Raw genomic sequence first — 25700 nt, forward strand, 5'->3', positions numbered from 1 at the left:
GGCAGACCCTTTAGCTATTATATGGTACTGTAAGCAAACATTTGCTTGAAGGAAAATTACTTAAAATCATTTTCACAAAAATCAAAGTTTTTCAAAAATGAGTTCTGTCGTCTGTATACTCCGAAATAAGCCATGAAAAAGTCTAACTGGTGCAGAGCTCAGTGCTCACTTACAAGGAATGCAACATGTAAATTTCATTTTCCTAATTTGATAATGATAAATACACTTCACCATCACCATACTACAATTTAGTTCTCACTTGATTTTTTTCTTCAATTCATTGCATTGCAAGTATAATGTCAACAATCTGAGTAGATAATGTTAAGACATGCTTTAAATAGAGAATATCATAAGCAAAGTCTGTGAAGCTATCCTATGCATACACTCATTCATTAAGAAGTTGAGATTTGAAAGGTTTAAGGTTATAAGTTAAAAGGTTAAAGGTCAACATGTCAAAACAGGGCAAGACGGTGGCACAATACAACCTCTATAACCTGCAAGATAAAGAACCAAAATCATGAAGGAAGTCTGACAGAACTCTCCATGGTGAGTTTATCAAACAAGATCACCATCAAAAAAAAAAGCTTGGATGTGCATCAAACTCTTTGCAAAATGCCTACAGAGGGTTTTCTTTAAGCACTGATCACAATGATTCTTGATTACGAAGGTTTCGTCACACCGATGACACCAACTCCACGCCAGTCAAAGTATTTATATTATTTGAAATGGAATATCATTGGTCGATTTGGAATCCATTTACTTGGTGTGACTGTTTTATCAGAATACATGTAGTTGCAAGGCCTGAAGCCCTAAACCCTATGAAAATCTCTCAAAAAAGTGTAAAATTCACACAGACTTCAGTCTAAAATGCAAGTGTTACCATTAACTTAGTGTCAACCCAAGACGCTGAACAAAACTGTATATGTAATGTAACCCACGCTGTAATCATGTATTTTTTTTTATCTTGAAATATTAAAACTTAGATGTTATTTCCTATTATCATTCATTTTCTTAGAATCAAAACCACAAGCCCTGTCTGTTTTCGGACAAAATTTGACAAACTGGCATCAAAATGGTTTAAAATCCCCATCATATAAACATAAGGTGTCTGTTTTCGGACAAAATTTGACAAACTGGCATCAAAATGGTTTAAAATCCCCATCATATAAACATCAGGTTTAAAAGGGCAACATAGACACAATATCTTTTCAAATGTTCTATACAAAACTAATGCTACTATAAAACTGTACATATCTCATAATAACAGTGTGTACAAAGTGTATATACATATTTGATGAAGTGTATATACAAAATAAAACAGGTTTTTTTTGTCAAATAATATGCTTAATTGCAAGACGTTTACTTGTCTTTCAATGCTATTCAAACAGTGGTTAACAAAATGCTACAAACATATCTATGCTTGTCATTTTTAACATCAAGTATAATTTCTGAGAACTATTCAGTAAAAATTATAGTAATTGGAAAGTAAAAATGGAAAGTAAACATAAAAAGTCTGAGTCCACTGTTAATTGACACTGTGTATATTACTTAATATATCTGAATTACTCATACAAATTTGGGCTTCATTCATAAAAGTTGTTATCATTTACAAGTTGCTGTTCTCTGACAAATACCAGTAGCATACAGTATTAACAATCAGAAACCAGAGTCTACTATCAAATCAATGCCAAGGATGCCAATTAAATTGTAGGCAATTTGGTCCTAACCAAGAATTTGCACGAACAGGTTGAGAATATTTCAATGTAAAAACATAGTAACTATAGTTTTATATACCAGTATCAAGTTAATGCTGTGTTTTCATTGTAGGATATAGTCCATGATATTGTCGTTGATGAGATAATTTTAAACTTCATATCTCAATTTTTTTTGGGAAAATATCCTTTTTGCCTTCACAAACTTTCTGCGGTTCCTGATTTAAAGTCCGTCTCGCACTATGCGAATCCGACGCGACGCGATTTTTCAAGAAATCACATTTTGCATTAAATATGAAAGTTCCAAGAAGTAAAATAATTTTATTTAAAGATATCATATTGTTAGGAAAACTAGGATCATATTTTTACTTTGCAAGCCTTATGGTCGGAGTAAAGTCCAAATCGGCTTCAAGTCGCAGCCAATGATGATGTCATTACGATTTGGAATTGAATTTGTTTTTAGTAATTCAGGGAGGCTCTAACTGGACTGTATTTCGATTTCAGTAGTCCTACCACTATTCTGAACTCTGACCCGTAATATTTTATTGGTTGGAATATCCATCTCAAATGTTATCACAATTCATTTGAAATTTGGATTGCAACCAATCGCTTAGTGTGAGATGGGCTTAATGGGGGAGCATTTCAACAAGTTTCAAGCTGAAATACTGGTCATACTACAATGAATTACACATCCTATTAGGGAATAGCTTAACACCTGGGTGGAGAGTGGCAAAGTGTCAACCGATGCCTTGCCAAGGGACGCTAAGCTGCAGTGTGATCTGAACACATAATCCTTTGATTACAAAGTCAGAGTCAGAACCATTACACCACTATTATGTACATATGCTAAAATATTGCCATTTTCATATTTGTTTATGTAAACTATAAAATATTTGCAGGCTTAAATGTACAGTGCAACTTCAAAAAAAATCATATCATTATTCAACCTGTCCTAAACTTCAATGATAACAATTGCAATACTGATGTGAGCTAATCAAATTTCCCAAACGATAGCAGAGTTGAAATTCATGAATTCAAGAATGAATGCAAAACAGATACTAATTGCCTGAATATTCCAAAATGAAAACACATAAATGTATCTCCGTTTCATCCTATTATTTAATACTTCTGGATTATTTAGACTGGATATGTGCAGATTTTGTGAGGAGTGTTCTTGAAATATAGTGAACAAATGAACACGAGAAAAAATAATAATCTAAAATTTGTTATTTACTTAACAATATTGTTGATGAATCTCCCCTTATTTCAGCCACGTCAGCTACATGTGATTCTATACAAATATTACAAACATATGAAGTAATATAACACAAACAACTCTCATTCCATTTAGTGATAAATAAAAGTAGAAAATCCCACTTTTGTCAGGAAAAATATATGCACTGATACAAGAAATATAAACTGTATTATTATCCACAAATAAAAAAAGAGATGAAAAAGGTTTATTCACATGTACATTGGTAATAAAAATGTGTAGCAAAACATAAATAGAAAGAAGAAATAAGAACAAAAGATATATTTTTCTATTTCTTGTGAGAAAATAAATCCTTTCTCAAACTTGTGGCATCGATTGCAGTCTATAATCTTGCATGATGTTCGAGTCTTTATGAAGGTTTGAGCTACAATGTAGTTTCATGCGAGCACAAACTGAGACCAAGCAAAGGCGTGCCTGCCGGTAACGTCGCATTTGAATTGACGGCTGGATCGAGGTCCCTGTCCAACGTGTCGCTACTCGACGGGTAAACATTGTCCGGCTTGTCACGAGGCGACGGTGGATTGCTGCCCTCATTGTTTAGCGACATGGAATAGGCTTGGCTCTGTCGCAGACAATTGTCATTGGCGTTGTTGACGTTCTCCTGCGAGTACTCGCGGTATTTTTCTTCCACTACCAGGTCGTCTCTCTGGGATTTGACGATGGGGTAGTCGTGTTCTGTCCTGTTTTCTTCAACCGCTGGCCCCCACTCACGCAGAGGCATCGATGCAAGCCAAAACAGCTGGGAAATTTAAATACAAACAGAAGTAATAATTACATGTCCTCACAAAAAAAAAAAATCATATGAACCTTTAAAAAAAAATCATGTCATTTGCTTTATAAGATAGTGTGTGACTACAAACATCAGGGAAACATTCCATAAACATTTGCTTTCTGACAATTCCTTGATTTTGATTGGCTTAAAAAGTTGAGGGGGGAATGGCCAGCCAAGTTAGGGTCAAGTCAAATCTCTCCGAAGTCAAACAGACTTCAATGGTCCCAATAGATACAACTTCAGCAATCTTTACCCAAACTTGAGACAAGCTTTAAAAAATTTTTTTCTTTCCATACACATAGTACGCTGCTCTATATTTCCTTACCTCGGTAAAGTATTTATAGACCGTCACATATTTACAGAGTTCCATGACGGCACCCGACAGGAAGCCGATGATGAGAGGGACGAACGCTAAGATGATTGCCACGGCGATGTGCCAACCCTGGTAGACCTCAAAGTTCAGATCAATGTTACTGAAGACAAGATAAAGATTGTAAACCCACGCCACCTGGAGAAAGAGAAACATTCCAATGGTTTCAGCCAAGTTTCATTTCTGGTATAGAAATGTAATTTCAATGACAAATGGTTGGAAGCAATCTTGAAGCAATTATCATCTGCCAGAAAGCTTATTTAGAACAACAAAGCTTAATTCAAATAATTCAGGCTTGCTTAAAATGATATCCATTTCATCACCACATGCTTTTCCTGACGCAGCTAACACAGAAAACAACAGTGGGACTACAATATGAACAGACAGGCTTTTCTTCATTAACTTTACCGCTCTTTATTTCCTCATTACTCTAATTATACATTTTAATGAAAAATTGTTTGGCAGATATTTATTCATAGTTTTTATAATTCTCTGTAAAGTAGGCAATGGCTTAACCTTTTGACTACTGAATTCTGTGATTCCCATAATTTTTGTACATGGATTACCAAAATCCATTAGGCAATGGGATAACACAGATGTCCACCTCAAGGAGGCTTGCTTGCACATAATCTGTGCATACCTTCCTCTCAGTAGGGAAGAAACACCAATCTTACCGAGATGACAACCGGTATGATCACTGCCTCTAGTCCGGCAAACATCCCTTGGAAGACGATCGGGAAGCATCCTACCATGGCTTTGATGTCTCGCTGGAACTTGAGGAACTTCCAGGCTGGTATCGTACCTTCAAAAGAAAGATAAAAATTACAGTCGAGGGTCATTCTCAAGAAAATGTCACAAGTCGAAAATCATGGCTCAAACATTTTTCGACCCACAGCCCCAATAGCTGCACAGAGCATAATGAATCCGCTTGCCAGATCTGAATGTCAATGTGATTACAGGTGATTCTTGTTCGACAACTCAGCCCTTTTCAAAGTCAAAGTTGCCTTAATCGTAATTCTTTTTGGAATTTACAGCCAGGGCCTGTACATGTATTTAGACTTCACTAATAAAAACAAGTGGAATGCCTCTGGCCGTCTCACCTGCATCACGCGGTTCAATATAGCAGCAGTGCTGACTTTGAATACTACTCTAACTCGCACAAGATGTTCAGTGATACATGGTTACTCTTATGTCCACTTTTTATGAACTAGACCAATAAACTAACAGAGATATGATGGTTATTCAACAAAAAAACTCAACATGGCCAAAGTTCATTGACCTTACATGACCTTTGACCTTGATCATGTGACCTGAAACTCGAACAGGATGTTCAGTGATACTTGATTACTCTTATGTACAAGTTTCATGAATCAGATCCATAAACTTTCAAAGTTATGATGGTAATTCAACAGATACACCCAATTCGGCAAAAGTTCATTGACCTTTGACCTTGGTCATGTGACCTGAAACGCGTACAGGATGTTCAGTGATACTTGATTATTCTAATGTCCAAGTTTAATGAACTAGACCAATAAACTTTCAAAGTTATGATGGTAATTCAACAGATACCCCCGATTCGGCCAAAGTTCATTGACCCTAAATGACCTGTGACCTTAATCATGAGACCTGAAACTTGCACAAAATGTTCAGTGATGCTTGATTACTATTATGTCCAAGTTTCATGAATCAGATCCATAAACTTTCAAAGTTATGATGGGAATTCAACAGATATCCCCAATTCGGCCAAAGTTCATTGACCCTAAATGACCTTTGACCTTGGTCATGTGAAGTGAAACTCATGCAGGATGTTCAGTGATACTTGATTAACCTTATGTCCAAGTTTCATGAACTAGGTCCATATATTTTCTAAGTTATGATGACATTTCAAAAACTTAACCTCAGGTTAAGATTTTGATTCCTCCAACATAGTCTAAGTTCATTGACCCTAAATGACCTTTGACCTTGGTCATGTGACATGAAACTCATGATGTTCAGTAATACTTGATTAACCTTATGGCCAAGTTTTATTAAATAGGTCCATATACTTTCTAAGTTATGACGTCATTTCAAAAACTTAACCTTAGGTTAAGATTTGATGTTGACGCAGCCGCCGCCGTCGCCATTGCCGCCGCCGTCGGAAAAGCGGTGCCTATAGTCTCACTCTGCTTCGCAGGTGAGACAAAAATCGGTCTCTCTCTTTCTTTCATTTTGAAACGAATGTGAAGAAAACATAAAACAACATGAATGGCTAGTTCATTGATTACTCAAACTATAACGCAAAGATTGAATGAAGAAGATCTGACAAGGCATTTCTCAAAAAATTTGGTAAATCATTCCAAATTTATCCACCATTAAAAAAAGTTTTGCTTACTCATTTCTGTTCTGTTATACGATTGACCCTGTGGTTTGTGCACTACATGTTCTTATATCAGGAGTGCTTAGGATTTTTTTTGGACAGGCCAGGAGAGTATTTCATCAACATTTTCATCCGACAAAGATCTGACAGCTTTCCGTGATTTTGATTGGCTGAGAAGCAAAGTTCCTAGGGCAACTGTCAGATAAAACAGGACTTTACCGGATAGAACGTCCAACAAGTCCTTTATGAAACACTCCCCAGAATTTGATTATTTAAAGGCAGAAAAATATCATTAGACTTCGCAATAATTTTCTTACTCACCATATATCCATGTGAGAGCCAGAGGCATTATGATGCACAAGATGAAGGGAATGTGAGGCATGAAGAACTTATACAAGACTTCCCAGAAATGTGGTCCCTCCTGTATAACAAACACAGTCATGAATAAATCATATAGAAGAGAAACGTAGGATGATACGATCAAGAATGACTCATCAGACTTACAGTTATAACTGATGATAATATTGGTTGGTTTGATTTCATGTGAATGAGATATTTATTTCTCCATTCAACAAACAAGCATAATATTATTGAACCAAATCAGGTCAAAGTGGAAACTCTTTGCAGTTCTTAATTAATAAAGTTAAATAACAATTTGTTTTCAGAAAAAAATATTCAATAAGTTCTTAAATTAGCAGCATGAAACAAATTTCAAACAAAAATTTGTCAGCTCTGCTTTTGTTCACATTTTGTTGAAATTTTATTGTATATTGTAATTGCCGAATTGATAATAAATAAAGTACAATGTTAGAGACTTAAGTGTAATTTTGCATTACATAAACATTGAGTATTATTATTATTATTATACAAGACATTCTCTTTCAATTGAGTGGAATTTTTTTTTTATGTATTTTTTACAAATATTTTGTAATGAAAGAAAAATACCAACAGGGAGGAAGTCCACCCCAAGAAAGTTGATTTTTACATAAAAATAAACAAATCAAACAAAAACAACACTGAAAATAAATTGCATCAAATCGGATCTAAAATAAAAAAGTTGTGAAAAAAAAAAAAAAAAAATGTTTATTATTTTTCATTATATGCACAACACATTTACATGCAAATGAGACACCGTCACTCACAATTTCTTTTGTATTTTGTTGTATGAATTATCCAATATTCAATTTTTGGGCAGATTTGACAAAAATGGGATCCTTAATCATATCAAAGGAGGTTATCACATTGGCAATTGAAAAATGTTCAGTGTGGAATTTGTTTCAACTTTTGAAATTAAGAAATTAGAATATTCCATATTTCATATGATAAAATACAAAAGAAATAGAGTAAGTGAATGGTGTCATAATTTCTCTTCTTTGCATGCCGACCAGGATTGGCAAATTACCATTTTTGTGAAATAATAAAAGTTTAAAATACCATAACTTTCTTTCACATCCAATTTTCCCAAAATTTTCAGCGTTGATGTTGTTTGAGTTTTAAAAATTCAAATCAACTTTTTGTTGGGGTGAACTTGACAATTTGAGCTTAAAAGCAGATTAAATAAGGCCTACATGTATATGATATTTATATAAAGGATCATAATACATGTAAACAGACCATGACTTACCGGTGTAATGAAGAGTAGACCACCACCAAAAGAGACCACGGTGACCAAGAATGAGACTGGTATGATGACCTTCCACGAATGACGACACCCAAATACATCCAGAAAACCAATTACCAGTGAGAGAGCTACAACGACCTGAAAAGGGAAAACAAATGCAAACAATAATAATAATAGTTAAATTACATGTATATAGCCCTTTAAACATTGTGTTTCTAAGTGTTTTACATTGTAATTATTATAACCCTGTTTATCAGATGCTTGTACATAATGAATGCACTAACGAGTCCAACAAGAGTTTTAACCCTAAATAGACTGGGCTATTTCGATGCCTAAGACTGGGGGGGGCTGATTCAGCCCCCCCCCTTATGATCTCGGCCGTCGATCACGCGATCGCGATGAAACTTGGCACGCGCGATACCCATGGCATAATCTACAAAACTACTAAATCAAATTCTGCGAAAAATCTCATTGCTAATTAATTATGCTAATTTATGCGTAAAATCAAAATTTTGCTTTAATTAACTAAATAATGCCCCTAAAATGCTAATTTTTGGTACACAGTTCCTTTATATGAATATGATCAAATTATAAAAAAAATTCAAAATCACATTTATATTGTGTATTTTATTGTTTTCTAAATTTCTTATGTATTTCTCTGTATTTTGACTTTCTGTTTTTTATTGTGTTTTCAATGGAAATTGTCAGGGACTTTATTTGGAGCATAAATAAGATGGAATTAATTGATTTTAATCAGTCAAAGGAAAAATAATGATACATTTATGAATTTTGGCTAAAAACTCTATTTGCATTGGATTTGTACACAAATTCACGTTTTTGTGCAATTTAAGGTCTGCATGCAGTTATGAAATGTTGCGTAATTTCGGAACCGTGTACCCGGGGATTGCAAATTTGGTCTCAAAAGTTGCGCGAGGCTTGAATGTAAAAACTCAGTGAGCGACTCGGTCAAAAAATTTCGCGCAGCGGATTTATCACGAAAAATGTTGAGGGGGGCTGAATCAGCCCCCCTCCAGTCTTTTTAGGATTAAGACTCCACTGCTAGGTATACTTTTTGCATCCTATCCAGTACTGGGTCAACTCCTGGGTGGAGAGTGGCAAATTTGGATTGATGCCTCGCCAAAGTAAGGAAGTTAGGCTGGGGTAGGTTTTGAACACTTGACCCTTTGATTACAAGGCAAGAGTCAGAACCACTACACCACAACACTGCCACAAAACATTGAAATGATAACATTTAAATCATTATCACCATCCCCAATATTAAATCACAATTATCATCATGAACAAAACTGTAATGGCAAATAAAAAAAAGATGATTTTTCCATCTATTTATTCGGTGCTAACCTGGGTCTATTAGGGTTAATCCCCCAATAAATTATCAATTGTTTTCAATAGAAATTGAAAATGATCGATTACAAATTTCTTACAATGACCCTTTAAGTGGGATATAAAAGGATATAATCCATGTATTAATAAAATACTATTTACCTGAAAGCTGAGACTTGAAAGGAATGTGAAGAAGAAGAGAAGGAAAGACATGATCCTCGTATGTGGTAGAGAGCCAAAAATTGCTGTAAACATCACAAAGATTGTTTCTCCTGGAAGAAAGCACATGAAATCAAATACTGGTAGAAATATTACTTCAAACATCACCAGGTCCAAATATGTCAGATGCCATTAAAGGGGAAGTTCACCCTGACAAAAAGTTTGTCAAAATATCAGAAAAAATGAAAAAATGTTGGTGTAGGTTTGAGAAAAATGAATTAAAGATTAAAAGAATTATTAGAATTTTAAGTTATTTATCTGTGACATCGAAAACAAGCAGCTGCCCCAAATGTTTTATTATATATAATGCATAATTTTCCATTTTTAATGGTTCATAATAACTAAAAAAAATCCTTAAGGAGTGGGTGCATAATGATTTGTCTGCTAATTTACTGAAGATACAATAAAAACCATTTCCAATATTTTGAGAAAATTGCATTTCATCAGAAATGCCAACCAGATCAAGAACATTTAGGTATTTTAAAGGCTTATAATCAGTATTTTGGTAAGAAAATCAGTATTTTCACAGAAATACCATAGGGGAACACATAAACTGAAACTTTAGAAATCAGTAATTGCATGAAACCACCAGTATTCTTTCTCATTTTTCAGTGATAATTACTGAAAACCAGTACTACTTGGTAGCTCTCTTTCATTGATTCTTTTTACTGCACGATATATGGGGATGCTGCTTGCACATGACATCACAAATAAAAAACACTAACCTGTTGTTTTATCAGAAAGGTGAAGGGAGTTCACATCAAGGGCCTTGTTTCCATAACCGACATAGCAGAAGTATGTGACGGCAGACAGAAGATTGATGAAGAGTGCCACCAGGATGAGAACGACAGAATCCCTGGGGAGGAAATCAAAATATTTCCATCTTTTATTCCTGCACATGATTTTTTTTCTTCATGATTTTGAAGATCATGATAACAATGAAATCTGTTCCTTCCTTTTTAAAAGTGTTAACCTTAAAAAGACTGGGCTATTTTGACGCCTAAGAAGACAAGGGGGGGGGGGGTGCTGCCTTTGAAAAGCAGCGCCTATAGTCTCTCACTACATGCAGATCGCCAACAAATATATGCACATGTGGGACAGTCTATCATTATTGCTTGGAAAATTACCAGACATTTGGCTTGAAACCCATGCTTAGTTTGCTTTTTTCTCAGCAATTACACAATTTCTTCCAAAAACTTTTGGCACATGTTCTTTATTTATGCAAACTGAGGGACTTGGGGAGTCATTTTATTGGATTCTGTACAAAATCATTTTGAAATCGCTACCATAAACTGACATTTGTGTTTCATACTTACATGAAACAGTTGTTATGGAATTTGTTGTAGCTACTCAATGACATCAGTATCCCACACATTGGTGCAAATGTGATCATGGCACAGTTCAATGCCTTGGACCAAACCTGTGAAAATAAAAGAACAGCATATTAAAAACTTCAATCTATATGCTTCTAGAATAAACATATTTCTCAAAACAAACTAGATGGATTCATGACTGCATACAATAAAATTTTATGCTTACGCCATTGTCATACATTCAATAAATAACCACCTTGTCTTTTGACCTTTGACCCTATATTCCATTGGCAATGAGGGGAGCATTTAATCATTTTGTCTATTAAATTGTTGGATCTAACAAATTTCATTGATTTTGATTGGCAGAGAAGCACTGTTACTATAGTAACTGCTGGATAAAAGGTCTGACAGTCATTTTATGAAACACTCCCAAGATCATTTGTCACTCACATGGGCAAATATGCGCTAAGTTTAGAATTGTTTCCTTAAGCAGCTCTTCAATTATCGCGCAAGACAAATATTTTCAGGTCCAAAATGACCATCGTGAACTTTGACATCATGACCGAAAATCGAATCAGATCATCTCTTCCCCCTGGTTAAGCACAAATGAACCAAGATTGGATCCCTCAAGTGGTTCCTCAGTAACCCCAAGAACAAGATATTTCAAAGGACATAATTAATTAGTTATTTTAGGAACCTCATCAGAAGTCTGTGCCGAGTCTTTTAGCCGCTATACAGGCTCTATGCGTCTTTTCATAGCAGCTTTCCTCCATTCCCCAATGTTCTGGGTAACGAAAGGCCGCTTGTGAGACGCAGTTCCAATATTTGACAAGGTATTTTACTTTTGGCTTATATCCCCAAATGCAATCCTTTGAATTCTTAGCCAGTGGCCCCCACCGAAACACAAAACATATAATATATATAAAACAAAAAATAATGAATAAATCAAAGAATTTAACAAAAAATATCAACACAATTTTAAAGACGAAAAATGATTAAAAAACAGATAAAAAATTGATAAAATAAGATTTTTAAAAATGTATATATAAACAACGAAACTAGAAAAAATAAAACAAAAACAAAAAACGAACAGAAAATTTTTGAAATTATACCTCTACTTCCAAGAGTTTGCCAACTTCTGGCCAGAATAGAAGTTTGATACCATCCATCGCTCCATCCAAGATGGCGCCCCGTATAAGCAATACAAAGAGGAGGATGATGTGAGCACTGAACAAGATATACGCAATCTGGAAAATGACAATTGAGAAGAGGAAGAAAGATTTGTATACGACACCTAGATAGATCCTTGGCATTTGATTGGTTGTTTGATATCTCAATTGGACCATTTTAGAATGACGTCATCGACTGCAATTTATAATCCATTCATCGTGCAATTTTGGATCCATTCATCATGCAATTTTGGATCCATACAATTTTGTCCATTGCACGGCGTATTGTATACGACACAAGCAACAATAAATAGACTGAGCTCGCACTGCATGATCATATTTTGCATTGAAATTGATAATTTTCCTATGAAATTAATCTAGTTTTGAGAGTCATATAAACCAAATAATGAATGTTACTTCATTCGTGAAATGGACAGAATACTTCATGAGGTGAAAGATGAAATGATTGATCCATTTCCATCTTTCACCTCATGAAGTATTCTGTCCCTTGCACTCAAAAACATTTGTTATATATGTATAATATAGAACACAATAGAATGATCATAAGTACAAAAAAAACAGATCACACAAACTTCATTCATCAATCATGCTTACTGCAAAGACATTGAGAAGTGTCCAATAATGAAATTGTTCTTTTATAAAGGACACAAAAATTTACATAAAGTTTGCATTTGGGGGTTTGACAAGTAATGAGCCAGCACTGTTGAACATATAGATCCACTGTTTATATCAATGAACCACATATTAAACACTGTGAAAAATCATAACTTCCCAATTCTTATGGATTTCCTTGTTACCTTGACCTTGACCTAAAACTTTTATCTGCCTTTATCAAATCAAACTCCTTGCACGGGTGAACTTCCACTTCAACCCTAACAGAACTATCACTGTTTATCTTTTCTCTTTCAATATAAATAATGAGTACTTGTACAAATATTATTGATCCTTTAACCCTATCTAGGCTGGGGGGGGGCCTCGGAGGCCCCCCCCTCAACGAATCGCGCAATATTTTTGCCGTGCGAAATTTTTTGAGTGCGCCGCTCGCTGAGTTTTTACTTTCAAGTCTTGCGCAACTTTTGAGACCAATTTTGCGTCACCCGGGTACGTGGTTCCGAAATTACGCAACATTATGTAAGTGCATGTCAGACCGAAAATTGCTCAAAAACGTGATTTCGTGTACAAAGTCAATGCAAATTGTGTTTTCAACCAAAATTCATAAATGTATGATTATTTTTAGTTTTGCTAGTCTAAATGTGTTTATTTTATGCTTTTTATGATCACAGAAGAGTCCCCAACAAAGTTCATTGAAAAAACAATGAAAAACGAAGGGTCAAAAAAACAAAGAAATACATAAGAAATTGCAAAAAAACAATATAATACATAAGAAAATGATTTGATATCACAATTTTTTTCATGTACTCTTGCTTAGGACACCACAAAGAGTTTCTATACCAAAAATTAGTACATTTGGAGCTTTATTTAGGGAGTTAGAGGAAAAAGTATGATTTCGCATACTAATTACGCATAAATTAGCATAATCACTTAATAGCGATTCGCATGAAATAAATTACTATACAATCTTGTAGATTATGTCCCAGGCAACTCGTGTGCCAATTTTCGGCGCGATCGCGCGGTCGACGGCCGAGATCTTGGGGGGGCCTGGGAGGCCCCCCCCCGGCCATAGGAACTCCCAAAATACCCCGGCCTAGATAGAGTTAAAAACAGTATTCTTATCCTTATCACATTCTAGAATCTTCATTTTTGCCTGTCATCCCTCTTCTTCTTACCTTGCCAAAAGACTTGATGCCAAAGAGGATGATATGAAAAGTCACCACCCATGCCACAGCCAATGCTATCATCAGGTGGGTCAAGGGGTACCCAAGACTATTGGTCGAACCAGCCTCCATCAGAACATGGTTCCTGTAAAACATAGAAGGTGAAAGGTCATCGAACATGAACAAATGATAAAACCTGATTGAAAAGACACCACCCATACCACAGTGGGTCATAGGTCATCTATCAGAACAAGGTTCCTATCACACTGAGGTCAAAGGTCATCAACTAAGGTAGGATTGCCATCAAAAGGAAAAAGCATAAATGGTAAGACAACCATCCATGCCATAGCCAATGCAATAATCACATGGGTCAAAAGAAGTTTTGTGATAAGGTAAAAGGTTACTGGCTGTATCAATCTCCATCAGAACATAGCACCAATAAAAAAAACAGAGGTCAAAGGTCATACTTATACTTAAACCTGTTGCCAACTGGAACCTGGAGATCCCTGTAAAAAGCTGGTAGGAATCAAAGAATTCAGTCGTCAACAGGTTAAAAAGACAGCTTATTTTCATGATAGCCATTGCAGATCACATAGAATGATCATTCAATATTTCATCCAATAGCTATTCTCACCATCATGTACAGAAATAATTTTTTAAAATGCAAAAAAATTAATAATAAAAATAATATAAAAAATATATGAAGCGCTTTATACAGATGTTTCAAAGCGCTAGGAAAGAAGAATATAATTCCAAGATATCTCAGTAAAAGAACAAAGAAACTGAAAGTGAAAACACAATTATGAAAATTAATACATACAATTATAGAGATAATCAGCGAATATACATATAACTGGTCGATAATCATACGAGTACATTCAAATAATCCTTATATTTAAGAACACAATCCGACTTTAAAAAATCTGAACACAATGGCCCGAATTCACAAAGGTAGTTTTGAAAACCCACGGTTGAGTCCATGGTTTATGCAGATTTCCTATATAAATTACGCTTCTGTTAGCGCGTATCGAGCGCGTGTATAAAAAATGTCCAATGCTGATGCGCGCTTTTGTCACAGTGCGCCAAATTGACGCCTGTAGCCAAGGCTGGATATGTTATTTTATTTACGAGTCCACTGTTTCAAGAGTTGACTCATGAATAAAATAGCGTGGATAACCACGGCAACAGGCGTCAATATGGTGCACTGTGACAGAAGCGCGCATCAGCATTGGACATTTTTTACTATACGTGGTAAAATAAGCGTAGTATATACAGGAAATCTGCATAAACCATGGATTCAACCATGGGTTGAACCACCTATGTCAATTCGGGCCAAAATGATTAAGAATGCAAATTAACGGAGGGGTATAATTCCATAATTTGCGAAAGAAAGGATAGTGAAACTTATCAAAACTTGCTAAATTCCTTTAAATTACCTGTAGAATTCTTCCTCGGGGAAGCTTGCTTTGAAAACCGTCACATTCTCCTGGATGGACGACTCGTAATCAGGATCCTGGGCGGAGTAGTTCCCTGGGACCAACGGCTGGCAGCTGATCTCGTTCCATGCATTGGAACAGGTGGTATATACCAATTCATCGGCCGGTAGGAAGATGGTGTAGATGTAGTATAGGCTGTGTCCGGAGAATGGTCCCCATAGGAAGGCGAACCCCAACAGCTGAAGCAGCATCCCGATACTCAGACCTGCAAAAATGTCAAGTGGGTTAAATCCTATTTCAACCTGACATTGAAAACAAGATTTTTTTTTACAAAGATGAGGGGGGGGGAGATGCAAACTGCATGACCTTCAGATCTCGTCAACGAAAGGTCCAGTAAATGTGGAATGTTGCGGACTTCCAGGCATGAGTAAGGGGTCGCTAGGGAAATTGTTTTATTTTCCATATCATTACTTATGAGAGATTGAAAGAAACATAGAAACATTAAGAAACTCAGTTTTTCTTCATATTTGTGTGATAAAACAAAATGCTCAACTGTTTGTGTGCAATATCATCAACACACACACACACACAGTTTGAGTCAATCTCTCATCTCACTTGAAGTATATATTTAATCCTTTAAAGTAAACTAATAAATACCTTGCTTTCTTGCCAAACAAGATCTTTTTATACGAATTGTATCGTTGCTAACTTTGTCAGTCCAAAAGATTTTAATCATCTTTTTTCCAAACATTGTACATTATTTCAAAAGCTTTATAGCGTTTAATCTTTTAACTGGCTAAAGACATGTTTTACTGTCACACCTAAAGGTCCAGTCACATTGTTCTATGCAAGCCTTGCACGTGACTTGCGGGTTGCCTGCATTGGCAGTATCTCGGTTGCAGTCACCCCCAGCAGTTCATGCAAGTCTGATTTGCCTGCAGAAAAGTAAAAAAAACTAACTTTGTTGCAAGTGAGTTGTGCGTGAGTGACTGCAGCTCACCCGCAGACCTTGCAAGAAACGATGTGACAGGGCTTTAAGTTTCATGCCGTGGTCCCGTCCTACAAAGGACTACGATTAATCCTATCAACCTTAACTATATGGAAATCCATCAATGTCATAATTCACTCTACAGAAAATTTGTACAATGTCTTTGAAAACAAAGAGAAGCACAGTTATAGTACTCAAGAAAACAGTAAATAGCCTATACATCATATTTAAAAAAATATTTTGAACAATCATGCATTTCAAATGTTGACGTTGCGGGCTTTCTATATTTGTGGTTGATCGGATTAATTGCAACTCTCTGTAAGACGAGGCCCGGACTTACCCTTTAGGAGCGGGCAGAACTTCCAGCAGGTGAGGAAAGAACAGCTGGCAAACTGGCCCAGGGATATCTCGATCAGGACCAAGGGTAGGATCAACAGGAACAGGGCTATCATGTATGGGATCAGGAACACAACTAGATGGTAGAATCAAAGACAGAGAGAAAGAGAAATATATACTGATTAATATGATAATAATAATAATCCGCTTTTATATAGCACTTAATACATCGGAAAGACATCTCTAAGTGCTTTACTGATATATTATTACCACAGTCACTGGATCCTGGCATGCGCGCATACACTGTACGCACTTTCTCCACTCCCTGGGGAGCATTCCAACAAGAGTTCTAAGAATCAATAGCTAGGCATACTACATTATACATAGGCTTTCACATCCTACTGGGTACCCATTTAACACCTGGGTGGAGAGTAGCTAAGTGTGGATTGAAGTCTTGCCAAAGGACGCTAGGCCATGGTGGGATTTGAACACACGACCCTCTGATTAGAAGGCGAGAGTCAGAACCGCTGCACCATGACGCTTCCACACACGCAAAAACTATATGGATACATTCATCTTTGATGTAAGAGCTCCTGAAATACTTGAAAAAAAACAAAGTTTAGAAAAAGTTTCCAAAGAAAAATGTTAGGAAATTAACAAAAGAGATATATGCCATTACTCGATGTTTGAATGTTTCTACTGATGGAGATGTTTTCACTTCAAATGGCAAAATATTCCATAATTTGGCGGCTGTGAGAGAGAGTGAGAGAGGATGGAGAAAAAATTGGCAGGAGGAACAGACAGTGAGGGGGAAGCAAGAAGGAAATGAAAAAGACTGTGATAGAAAGATTTGATGACAAAGTGAGAGGGAGAGAAAGAAAGAGGAAGAGAGGGGAGGGAGAGAAAAGTGAAGGAAAGAAATAAAGGAGAGAAAACAGAGCGGGATTGTCAGAGACCACAAATAAACATGTCATTTCAATATAATGTGACTAAGACAACCCTGACAGATACTTAAAGAAAATATGAAATAAACTAAGATCCTACCCACTTATCAAAGAGAAAACAAAGATGATATCCAATACTAAGCAATAACACCATCAAGTACGACATGATATCATTAGCTTTCTTATGACAACAAATACATGTCAGAGCAGCGAGTGTGCACTTCAAATACTGGCTTTATTCCAATAGACCAGTTCGTAGTTACTTCATGGACAATTTTGATCAAATGACCTTTCATTCTTTCATTATAATAGGCAGATTTCAATGCAAGATATTGATTGGTTAACATTGGTTTGACTTTAAAAAATCTGAGCTAGAAGGTCACACTTGTCACCTGTGTCTGTGATATGTTACAAAAATGAAGCCCAGAATAAATTTCGTTCGAAAATAATTATTTAGTGCTTCAAAAATTGAAATATAAAGTGACCGGAAACACCATCTTAATTTCATCCCCTATACTTATGTGTACTATTTAGGCATCTATAAGACACCTATTTACAAAATCGGGGTTTGCCTTGTAGTTTTAGCTTTTCATTCTCAATAGTGGTTGTTTTCAGGGTTTATTAGTTCTAATACATGCACTTGTACACATGTTTCATCTTGGTTTGAGAATTTTTTAATTCGGCTGCTCACAAAGTTAAACAATACCTTTAAGTTTCCTTACATAGCAGGATGAAGAAATTGAATAAATAAAATATATCAGTGGTTTGGTATAAAACTGCATTGCATCTTGTGTTGTCTGTTGAATCTATCAAAAATCTGGTCAAAACCCTTTTATTGTGGTTCTTAACTATTTATGGCACCTTGAGCACATTGCAGAGTGGATTTGGTGCTTAATAACTTAGGGTATTACTATTTTTATCCAGGAAAAAATACATGGGGGCTTGGGGCAATTTTGCCCCCCCAAATGCCAAAAACAGCCCTGGAAACTACATTATTAAAAAAAGAGAAACTTATCCCATGTTGCAGTTTTTGGAAATAAGCAATGAAAAGTAGCCCTCCCACCCCCCAAAAAAAAATTAATTTCATATTTTGAAAGTAAATTTTTTTTATTGACAAAACTTAGTGAATGTAACCTCGCTGTAATCTAAAACCACCTTGAAAACCATGTTTCAGGGGAAAATGCAGCCTTTTGAACATTACACTCAAGCCATATAATCGAGATTTGACATAGTGCAAATAAAAATTTTCAGAGATCTATTCATGAAATGATAGTGTATTTATAAACAAATTCATGACAATTTTACAAAAAAAATCAAGTCATTACCTCCTCCATTGGCGTACATCAAATATGGAAACTGTGCGAAGCTGTCGATGTTGAAGATAACGCAGAAAATGGCACACATGAACTCCATCTTGTGACCCCAGTTGCCTTTATGTAGATTCTCATCATTGTAACCGATCGGGAACGGGGGAGGGAAGCCCTTTCGAATCAGGGGCATGGGTACAACTGCATCGCCATTACCTTTGTGGTCCAAGAGCTTTGTTTCTGAGAAAGGAAGAAGATGCAGAATGTAATAATTATTGAATTTATCTTGTCACCTTATCACTTTAAAGTTTATCAAATGATTCAATTCTTTCATATGACTACGAAAAAAATAGTAAAATCCCCCCCTTCAAGCACATGCAGGCTCTTCTGAGGACTAGTTCTTTAAGATGTTTGTAAGTTATGAAGGACTTTACGAACAACTGAAAAATGTTCCAAGTTACATGTACTATATTATGTTCTCAGTCATGTCACTTCTAGCTAAAAGAATATGATCTTTGTGATTAACATCTGTGATGTTAACAAAGATTCAATTCAAAAGTTAATTGTTTGTAAAAAGTTTACAAGGAAATTTAGTCCAACTGTGTAAAAACACCAGGGAAATATGGGGTATCCCACATTAGTAAATGCTCCAGTTAATATGTAAACTGCTTTATGTTCCCAGGCTTGACGTATTTCCAAGCATGTGTCTGCCATTTGTAACAGAAATCAAAACAAAAACATATATGTATTATATGAAAACAATGTAAGAATCATCTTTATGCTTGACCTTTCAATGATTTGAATAACCTTTTTCAGTTTATAGAAACATTTAATGGATTTATTAAGGCCAGGCTGAATACATTGCGGAACAAGGAAGGAAGACAGGTTTCTGAAACAGGTTCAACATCAACAAAAGGAAAGTCCTGATTTTTTTTCCCTCCTGAATCCCTAACTTACACCCACCCAATCCAACCACTAGGACCTACTCTTGAAAACATAATTGATTGAAAAAAAATGTTAACTTTGGCAAGCCAGTAAAGCCATAATTAGTCATCAAGATGGCGAACAGACTCTTGGTTTGTGAGCAAAAATGAATTTGCTGATACATCCCACCGCTGCCACCTGGCCCAGACCTATTGTACATTATTTGTTTTATTCTAATGGCCTATATTCTCACAAGGTGTTTCAATTGTACCATGATACAAAAGAATGGACTATGCACACTTCTTGCCTTATTGCACTTCCTTAAAGCATAAATCTTATTTAGCACCCTTGCCACAAGCGTGCATGTGACTTTTCTTAAAGTATGCGATGAAATAAGCATAATTATGTACAAGAAATTTGCATTGTCCGTGGTTTTGTACCATGGAACAATTGAAACCTCTTTTGAGAATACACTACAGGCCATCGGAATAAAACAAATAATCAATAATACAGAGCTCATGTGCTAAATGAAGTTTAATTACATTGGAGCCAAAACAACGATCCCTGATTCTCATACCTGAATGTGTCAATCACTTATATTAAAAACTTGATTATCAATTACACAATGGCGTATATCACCTCCCAAAAGCAATATGCTCAGACGGATACGCAATCTACATGTACATGATGATTTGGTACTCCTGGCTTTACTTTCCATAGATGAGGTTGATGTGAATCAATTGTTAACTCTTTTCATGACTAGGCCTTGGAGAAGTGATCAATCATAGCTACTTCCAGTTGTTTTCTTGTGGGTAATGCTGCATCATGGGAACAATTACTCACAACCAATTACATTACATGCTCCGGAACAACAAATGTTCATCGTGCAGGAATTTGCCTTTAAACTGTACTGCATGTCCGTTGTTTGAATTGGATGGCTTTTACCAGAGGACTGACAGCCTTTCGGTCATCTTCAAATGACACAGATACAAAAGACTGATCCTCTGCAAGAAACTAGTTTTGATCCCCCTCGATTGCTCAATAAAAACCACTTGGCCAAATTAAAAGATGTGCTCGAACTTTCCATATCATATAACATCCAATATTGTTGACTCCACTAGGTATAAATAATGTACCCAATAAAATATTCATTTCAGCTAAGATGAATGGGAAATCAGACCATGTAATAATAAGCTTAAGCGGTCATTACAGTCCTTCTGGCAATTTAATACACCAAATCTAAATTAGAGAAAATGAAACATGGATCAAAGGAACTAGCCTAATGGTTCAAAGCCCTTCTGAAAATTAGACCAACATCTAGCTCAATGTGAGCTAACAAATCTCAAAATAGATTCAGAATGAGTGACTCCTAAAATTCCATATTCTGTGAATTACCCCTTTTGCCATACATGCTATTTTTTATTTAACCCCCTTCCATGATTTGGATCGAGAAGCATTTTGCTTATCACCAAAAATTATGTATCCTTACAGTTCCTTTGGCTTTACCTCATAGAGTCTGAGGATTTGAAACATGCTCTGAGCAGGTAAGGAATAGCGTAATATTGACGTCATCCAGCTGACCAAAATAAGAACTTATCTCTCTCCATCTATCCCTGCAAACTATATACGCATAATTATTTCATATGATAGCATCCGGCCTACTTCCTTTGCAGCAGCTATCAAGCAATTTGATGGTTTCAAAGTTAGTGCTCATCCACAATATATCTATGCTATAGACTGCTGAAAACATATGTGATGTATTAGGAGGGGATCGAGGTTTAGGAGCTATCTAGAGGGAAAAATTGCCAATTCGTCTATTGTCAACTCGTCCACGCATCACATGGTCGAACTTTGTCCGCCATTCCATCCATCATCATTTCATCTTCAACCATTTGGTCCAATAACTACTTGGTCCAATCATCACTTTGTCTAATCACCAGTTTGTCTCATAATAGTTGGTCTAATACTCATTTTATTTTCATTCATTTGCCAAATTAACACTTAGTCCAATTAGACCAAGTGGTATATGGACCAACTGGCTATTGGACCAAGTGGTTATTAGACAAAATGGTGAGTGGACGAAATGGCAATTAGACCATTTGGAAAGTGGACGATCTGATGGTAGACCAAATGATAGTAGACGAGTTGGTGTTGGTAATTGGACGAATTGGCATTAGACCATGTGAAAATAAACCCCTATAGGTAGGGCTTGAGAGGGCTCAGATGCATTACGTCAAAAAAAGTGTTTCCTGACAAGTGTTGTGTTTTCAATTCTCTGACATCCTTTATGGGTTAGCACAGCAACAATGCCAGCTCATGTTTCCAATCAGTGCTGTTTCCTTAAACCCACAATGAGATCGTGGTGAATGATCTCAATCTTGCTTAAAGTGCATCGTGGGGGAGGGAAGGGGTTACGGGATTGATAGGGAAATGGGGAATGAGAAAAGTGGAAGCGAGGGCTACTACCAAGGAAGCAATTAGACAATGAGTGTCACATTCATGCTATCAATAAACTATCAAATACAGGTGCAAAGGTGAACCATGATGGGTTCCCCTCAGATACCTTGGCTGCAGATAACATCCATATGACTACATGGGACTACTGGTGATGATATCGCCAGTTACCCTACCTGTTGTAGGTTCTATCACCGTAATGTCATCTACTGCTGTTGCCACCCTAACCCCATCTCCTGGTCTGTCAACATTTGTTACGTCGCCGTTGATGTCGTCTCGGAACGGTGTGATGAGGCTCTGGGCATGCGCTGGGGCTGGTTCGTGGGCGCCCAAGGAGGATGCATTGCTGGCCAGGGTGGTGTTCACGTAGGTGGCCGAAGGAGACTCCAGTCTCTCATTCGATTCAAACACATCTGTAGCATGGAGAAAAAGATAATAATAATCACAATAATAATATTGATATTATTCATTTCTTGTATGCCGCATAATCATGTACAATTTAACATTTCATGGAACTCCTAAACAGACTTGAGATATTGTTACTCTGGCTGAAGCCTGTTATGGTGGACAAGCATTTCAAGGAACAAATTGCTGCCAGGTACACATTTACCTCCCATGGGTTGCATGCAGCAGTATGATGGATCAATTTATTTCTGAAGGAAATTACACCATGACTGGGATTCAAACCTATGACCCTCTGTTTCAGAGTGTAGAGACTAATCCATTGGGTCACGCGTCACTCCATCACAATGGTATTAAGATCAAAGAAATAAAAGGAGATTGAAAAATTGATAAGAGAGATAACATAGTGGCAAATGATTTATTTCAACTGCTTTTTTTTTACAAAAAGATAGTTTGAAAAAAAAAGTTTGAAAGACAAAAACAACTCATGGTGAAGCAACTGGAACCCTGTCTTACAAAGAGTTGTGATAGATTTGAATTAAACTCAAATTGAGATGATCTATTCTAGTAATTCATATCTCATAACCAACAATTGGAACTCTCTGCAAGACAGGGCTCTAGAAAACGTTTCATGAATATACTTCTCAAATGAATTATCCAATAATTTTTTTTATCATACAGTTACCATTTTATATCTATGCCTATATCAAAACCAAGAAAGGTTGTCTTACAACTTATCAGAAAAATTAAAAAAATTCTAAAATGCTCCCAAGGAATGTCCTAAACACATGAACACTTTTAATGTTTCTAATCCATGAGTTTTTTACCGAGCATTTTGCAACATCTTGATGATATCAATTGTTACTAGTAATATCAGACTTTCAAGGATACCATAACATCCTGGACTCATTTGCTGAATGTCTACAGTCATGTTACCTCTATAGCTTTGACATTAATGTGCAAGTAAATTTATACTGTAAGCTTTTACAGACATAAACTTAGTTTGTTACATAACATTTAAATTAAACATATCTCTGATAAATGATAAAGCTTTTGTTATTCTAGTATTTTCTCTGTGTACCTCCATTTAGAATCTTATTTCCATTGTTTTCACTCAAGTTAGAAACACTTGCCAAACTTATACTAAATCTTTCAAACTAGTTATTGTCACTGATTGAAATCTGTAAAGCAGAATCACATTTTCCAGCCTGATCATAATTTTTTTTCTTTGAAAAGAAATGAATTCTAATAGAGTACTGTTAGTAATGCACAAATCACATATGAATGAGAATCATCATCATCAATTAAATGAAGGATCATATGCATTTACATTATTGAAAAAAATCAGGTATACGTGACAAATTCTGCCAAATAGGTCATTATGGGGTTAAAGATTGTGTTTTTACAGACTTCCAAATCGGAAATTTGGTAAGATCATATATCTCTTTTTGTCTCCAATGTCATTATCAGTGCAACAGATCATATTAACTTTCATTTGTTGGAATTTACAGGTTATTTTTGAAGTTCATAACCACTGGAATGGTGATATCACCTTACAATTATTGAACTAAAAATAAAGGGCTCTTGCAACAAATTCACACATTGTTGGTTTTCTCTCTCCCTCTCTCTCTCTCTCTCTCTCTCTTAACAAGAAACCAAAGTATATCTGCTATGACCATAATGTTCTCTCATTTGACATATTTTGTTCTTTTCATGTTGACAGTAAAAATGCTGATCATGAAGATATTCATAAACATGTACAGAGTAGACCATATATATATATATATATACATGTATATATATCAAATCTTGACTTTAAACAATTCTGAAAAAGAAATTGAAACCTTAATTCATCTAATCTCGAAACCTGCTAAAATTCTTTTCGAGAATATAATGCTTTCTGGTATTTTTCCTTTAAATTCTGAGCTCTCGAAGAAAGAGAATTATATCTCTGGTTTTGGTCAACGCAACAAACTACGGACAACTGATGATTGGACAGGCCTTTACGCTTGATGACTTGTAAAGCCAACAAACGATCCAAGAGACTAACTAACTAAAAGTGTGGACAGTTCAATCAGAAAGAACTCCCTGGACTGGAACAAAGATTACAAACTCAATCTTAAAATTAAAATAGAATCAAATAAAGACAGAATCAATGCCTGAACTGTTGAATTGAGAAGCAGCTTACAGTGTTTCGATCCTCATTCACACCTCAATAATTCCCTTATCTCTCTTACCATTGCACACTGTTGCATTATACTACAGGTGTTCATCCTCAGTACATACCACACTGTTAAACATGAAGTGCTAATTCAGCACTTACAGTGCTTGTATAGTGACTGCACTACGAGTGCTGATATTCTAGTTCAAATTCAAACTAGAAAATCTGCACTTCTAGTGCAGTCACTATACAAGCACTGTAAGTGCTAAATTAGCATTTCATTTTTTACAGTGCAGTATACATAATATGTTGATAATATCTTGATTTTTTGTTCTCATAATTTCTGAACTCGTCTCTACAAGCCAATTTGTCTAATTATCATTTAATCTATCATCGATTCGCCCACAATCCACATGGTCTAATCACCATTTTCCATAAACATTTGTTCTAATTGGATAAGTGGTATAAATGAATAATTGAACAAGCCTCATATCGAAAGTATATTTATAACAATATCTAGATACATTGGAATTATTAATAAACTCAAACACTTTCTCCCTTTCTTGCACTCTGTTAACATTATACTACACCATTATTCTACCTTATATTGATTATGGAATAATTGTCTGGGGATGTGCAATACAAACACAACTAAATACAATATTACTTCTCAAAAAAAAAAGCTCAAAGAATACTTTTTCAAACACACTTTAGTTAGATCACATAATGATATCTTAGTTTTTTTCAAAATAACATTCTCAAAGTAAGTGACATTTATCTTTTCGGACTTAGTCAATTATGTT

The 25700-nt window shown here is 35.7% G+C and overlaps 1 protein-coding gene across 1 annotated transcript in view; it reads right to left on the reverse strand.

Moving 5' to 3' along the window:
- Positions 1-1121: 1121 nt before the first annotated feature.
- Positions 1122-25700, reverse strand: part of LOC121406932 (sodium- and chloride-dependent glycine transporter 1-like) — a 73540-nt gene continuing 48961 nt past the window's right edge. The window contains exons 3-16 of the mRNA XM_041597809.1: positions 22511-22747; positions 18975-19196; positions 16710-16841; positions 15382-15646; positions 13958-14090; positions 12093-12227; positions 10984-11087; positions 10393-10523; positions 9611-9720; positions 8108-8242; positions 6805-6904; positions 4802-4929; positions 4083-4265; positions 1122-3724 (exon numbers count right to left, since the gene is read on the reverse strand). Coding sequence (XP_041453743.1) covers positions 3350-3724; positions 4083-4265; positions 4802-4929; positions 6805-6904; positions 8108-8242; positions 9611-9720; positions 10393-10523; positions 10984-11087; positions 12093-12227; positions 13958-14090; positions 15382-15646; positions 16710-16841; positions 18975-19196; positions 22511-22747 — 2390 coding nt within the window. The 3' untranslated portion in view covers positions 1122-3349. The remainder of the gene's footprint in view (positions 3725-4082; positions 4266-4801; positions 4930-6804; positions 6905-8107; positions 8243-9610; positions 9721-10392; positions 10524-10983; positions 11088-12092; positions 12228-13957; positions 14091-15381; positions 15647-16709; positions 16842-18974; positions 19197-22510; positions 22748-25700) is intronic.

This window comes from Lytechinus variegatus, chromosome 1, assembly GCF_018143015.1.
Source record: "Lytechinus variegatus isolate NC3 chromosome 1, Lvar_3.0, whole genome shotgun sequence".
Taxonomy (NCBI): domain Eukaryota; kingdom Metazoa; phylum Echinodermata; class Echinoidea; order Temnopleuroida; family Toxopneustidae; genus Lytechinus; species Lytechinus variegatus.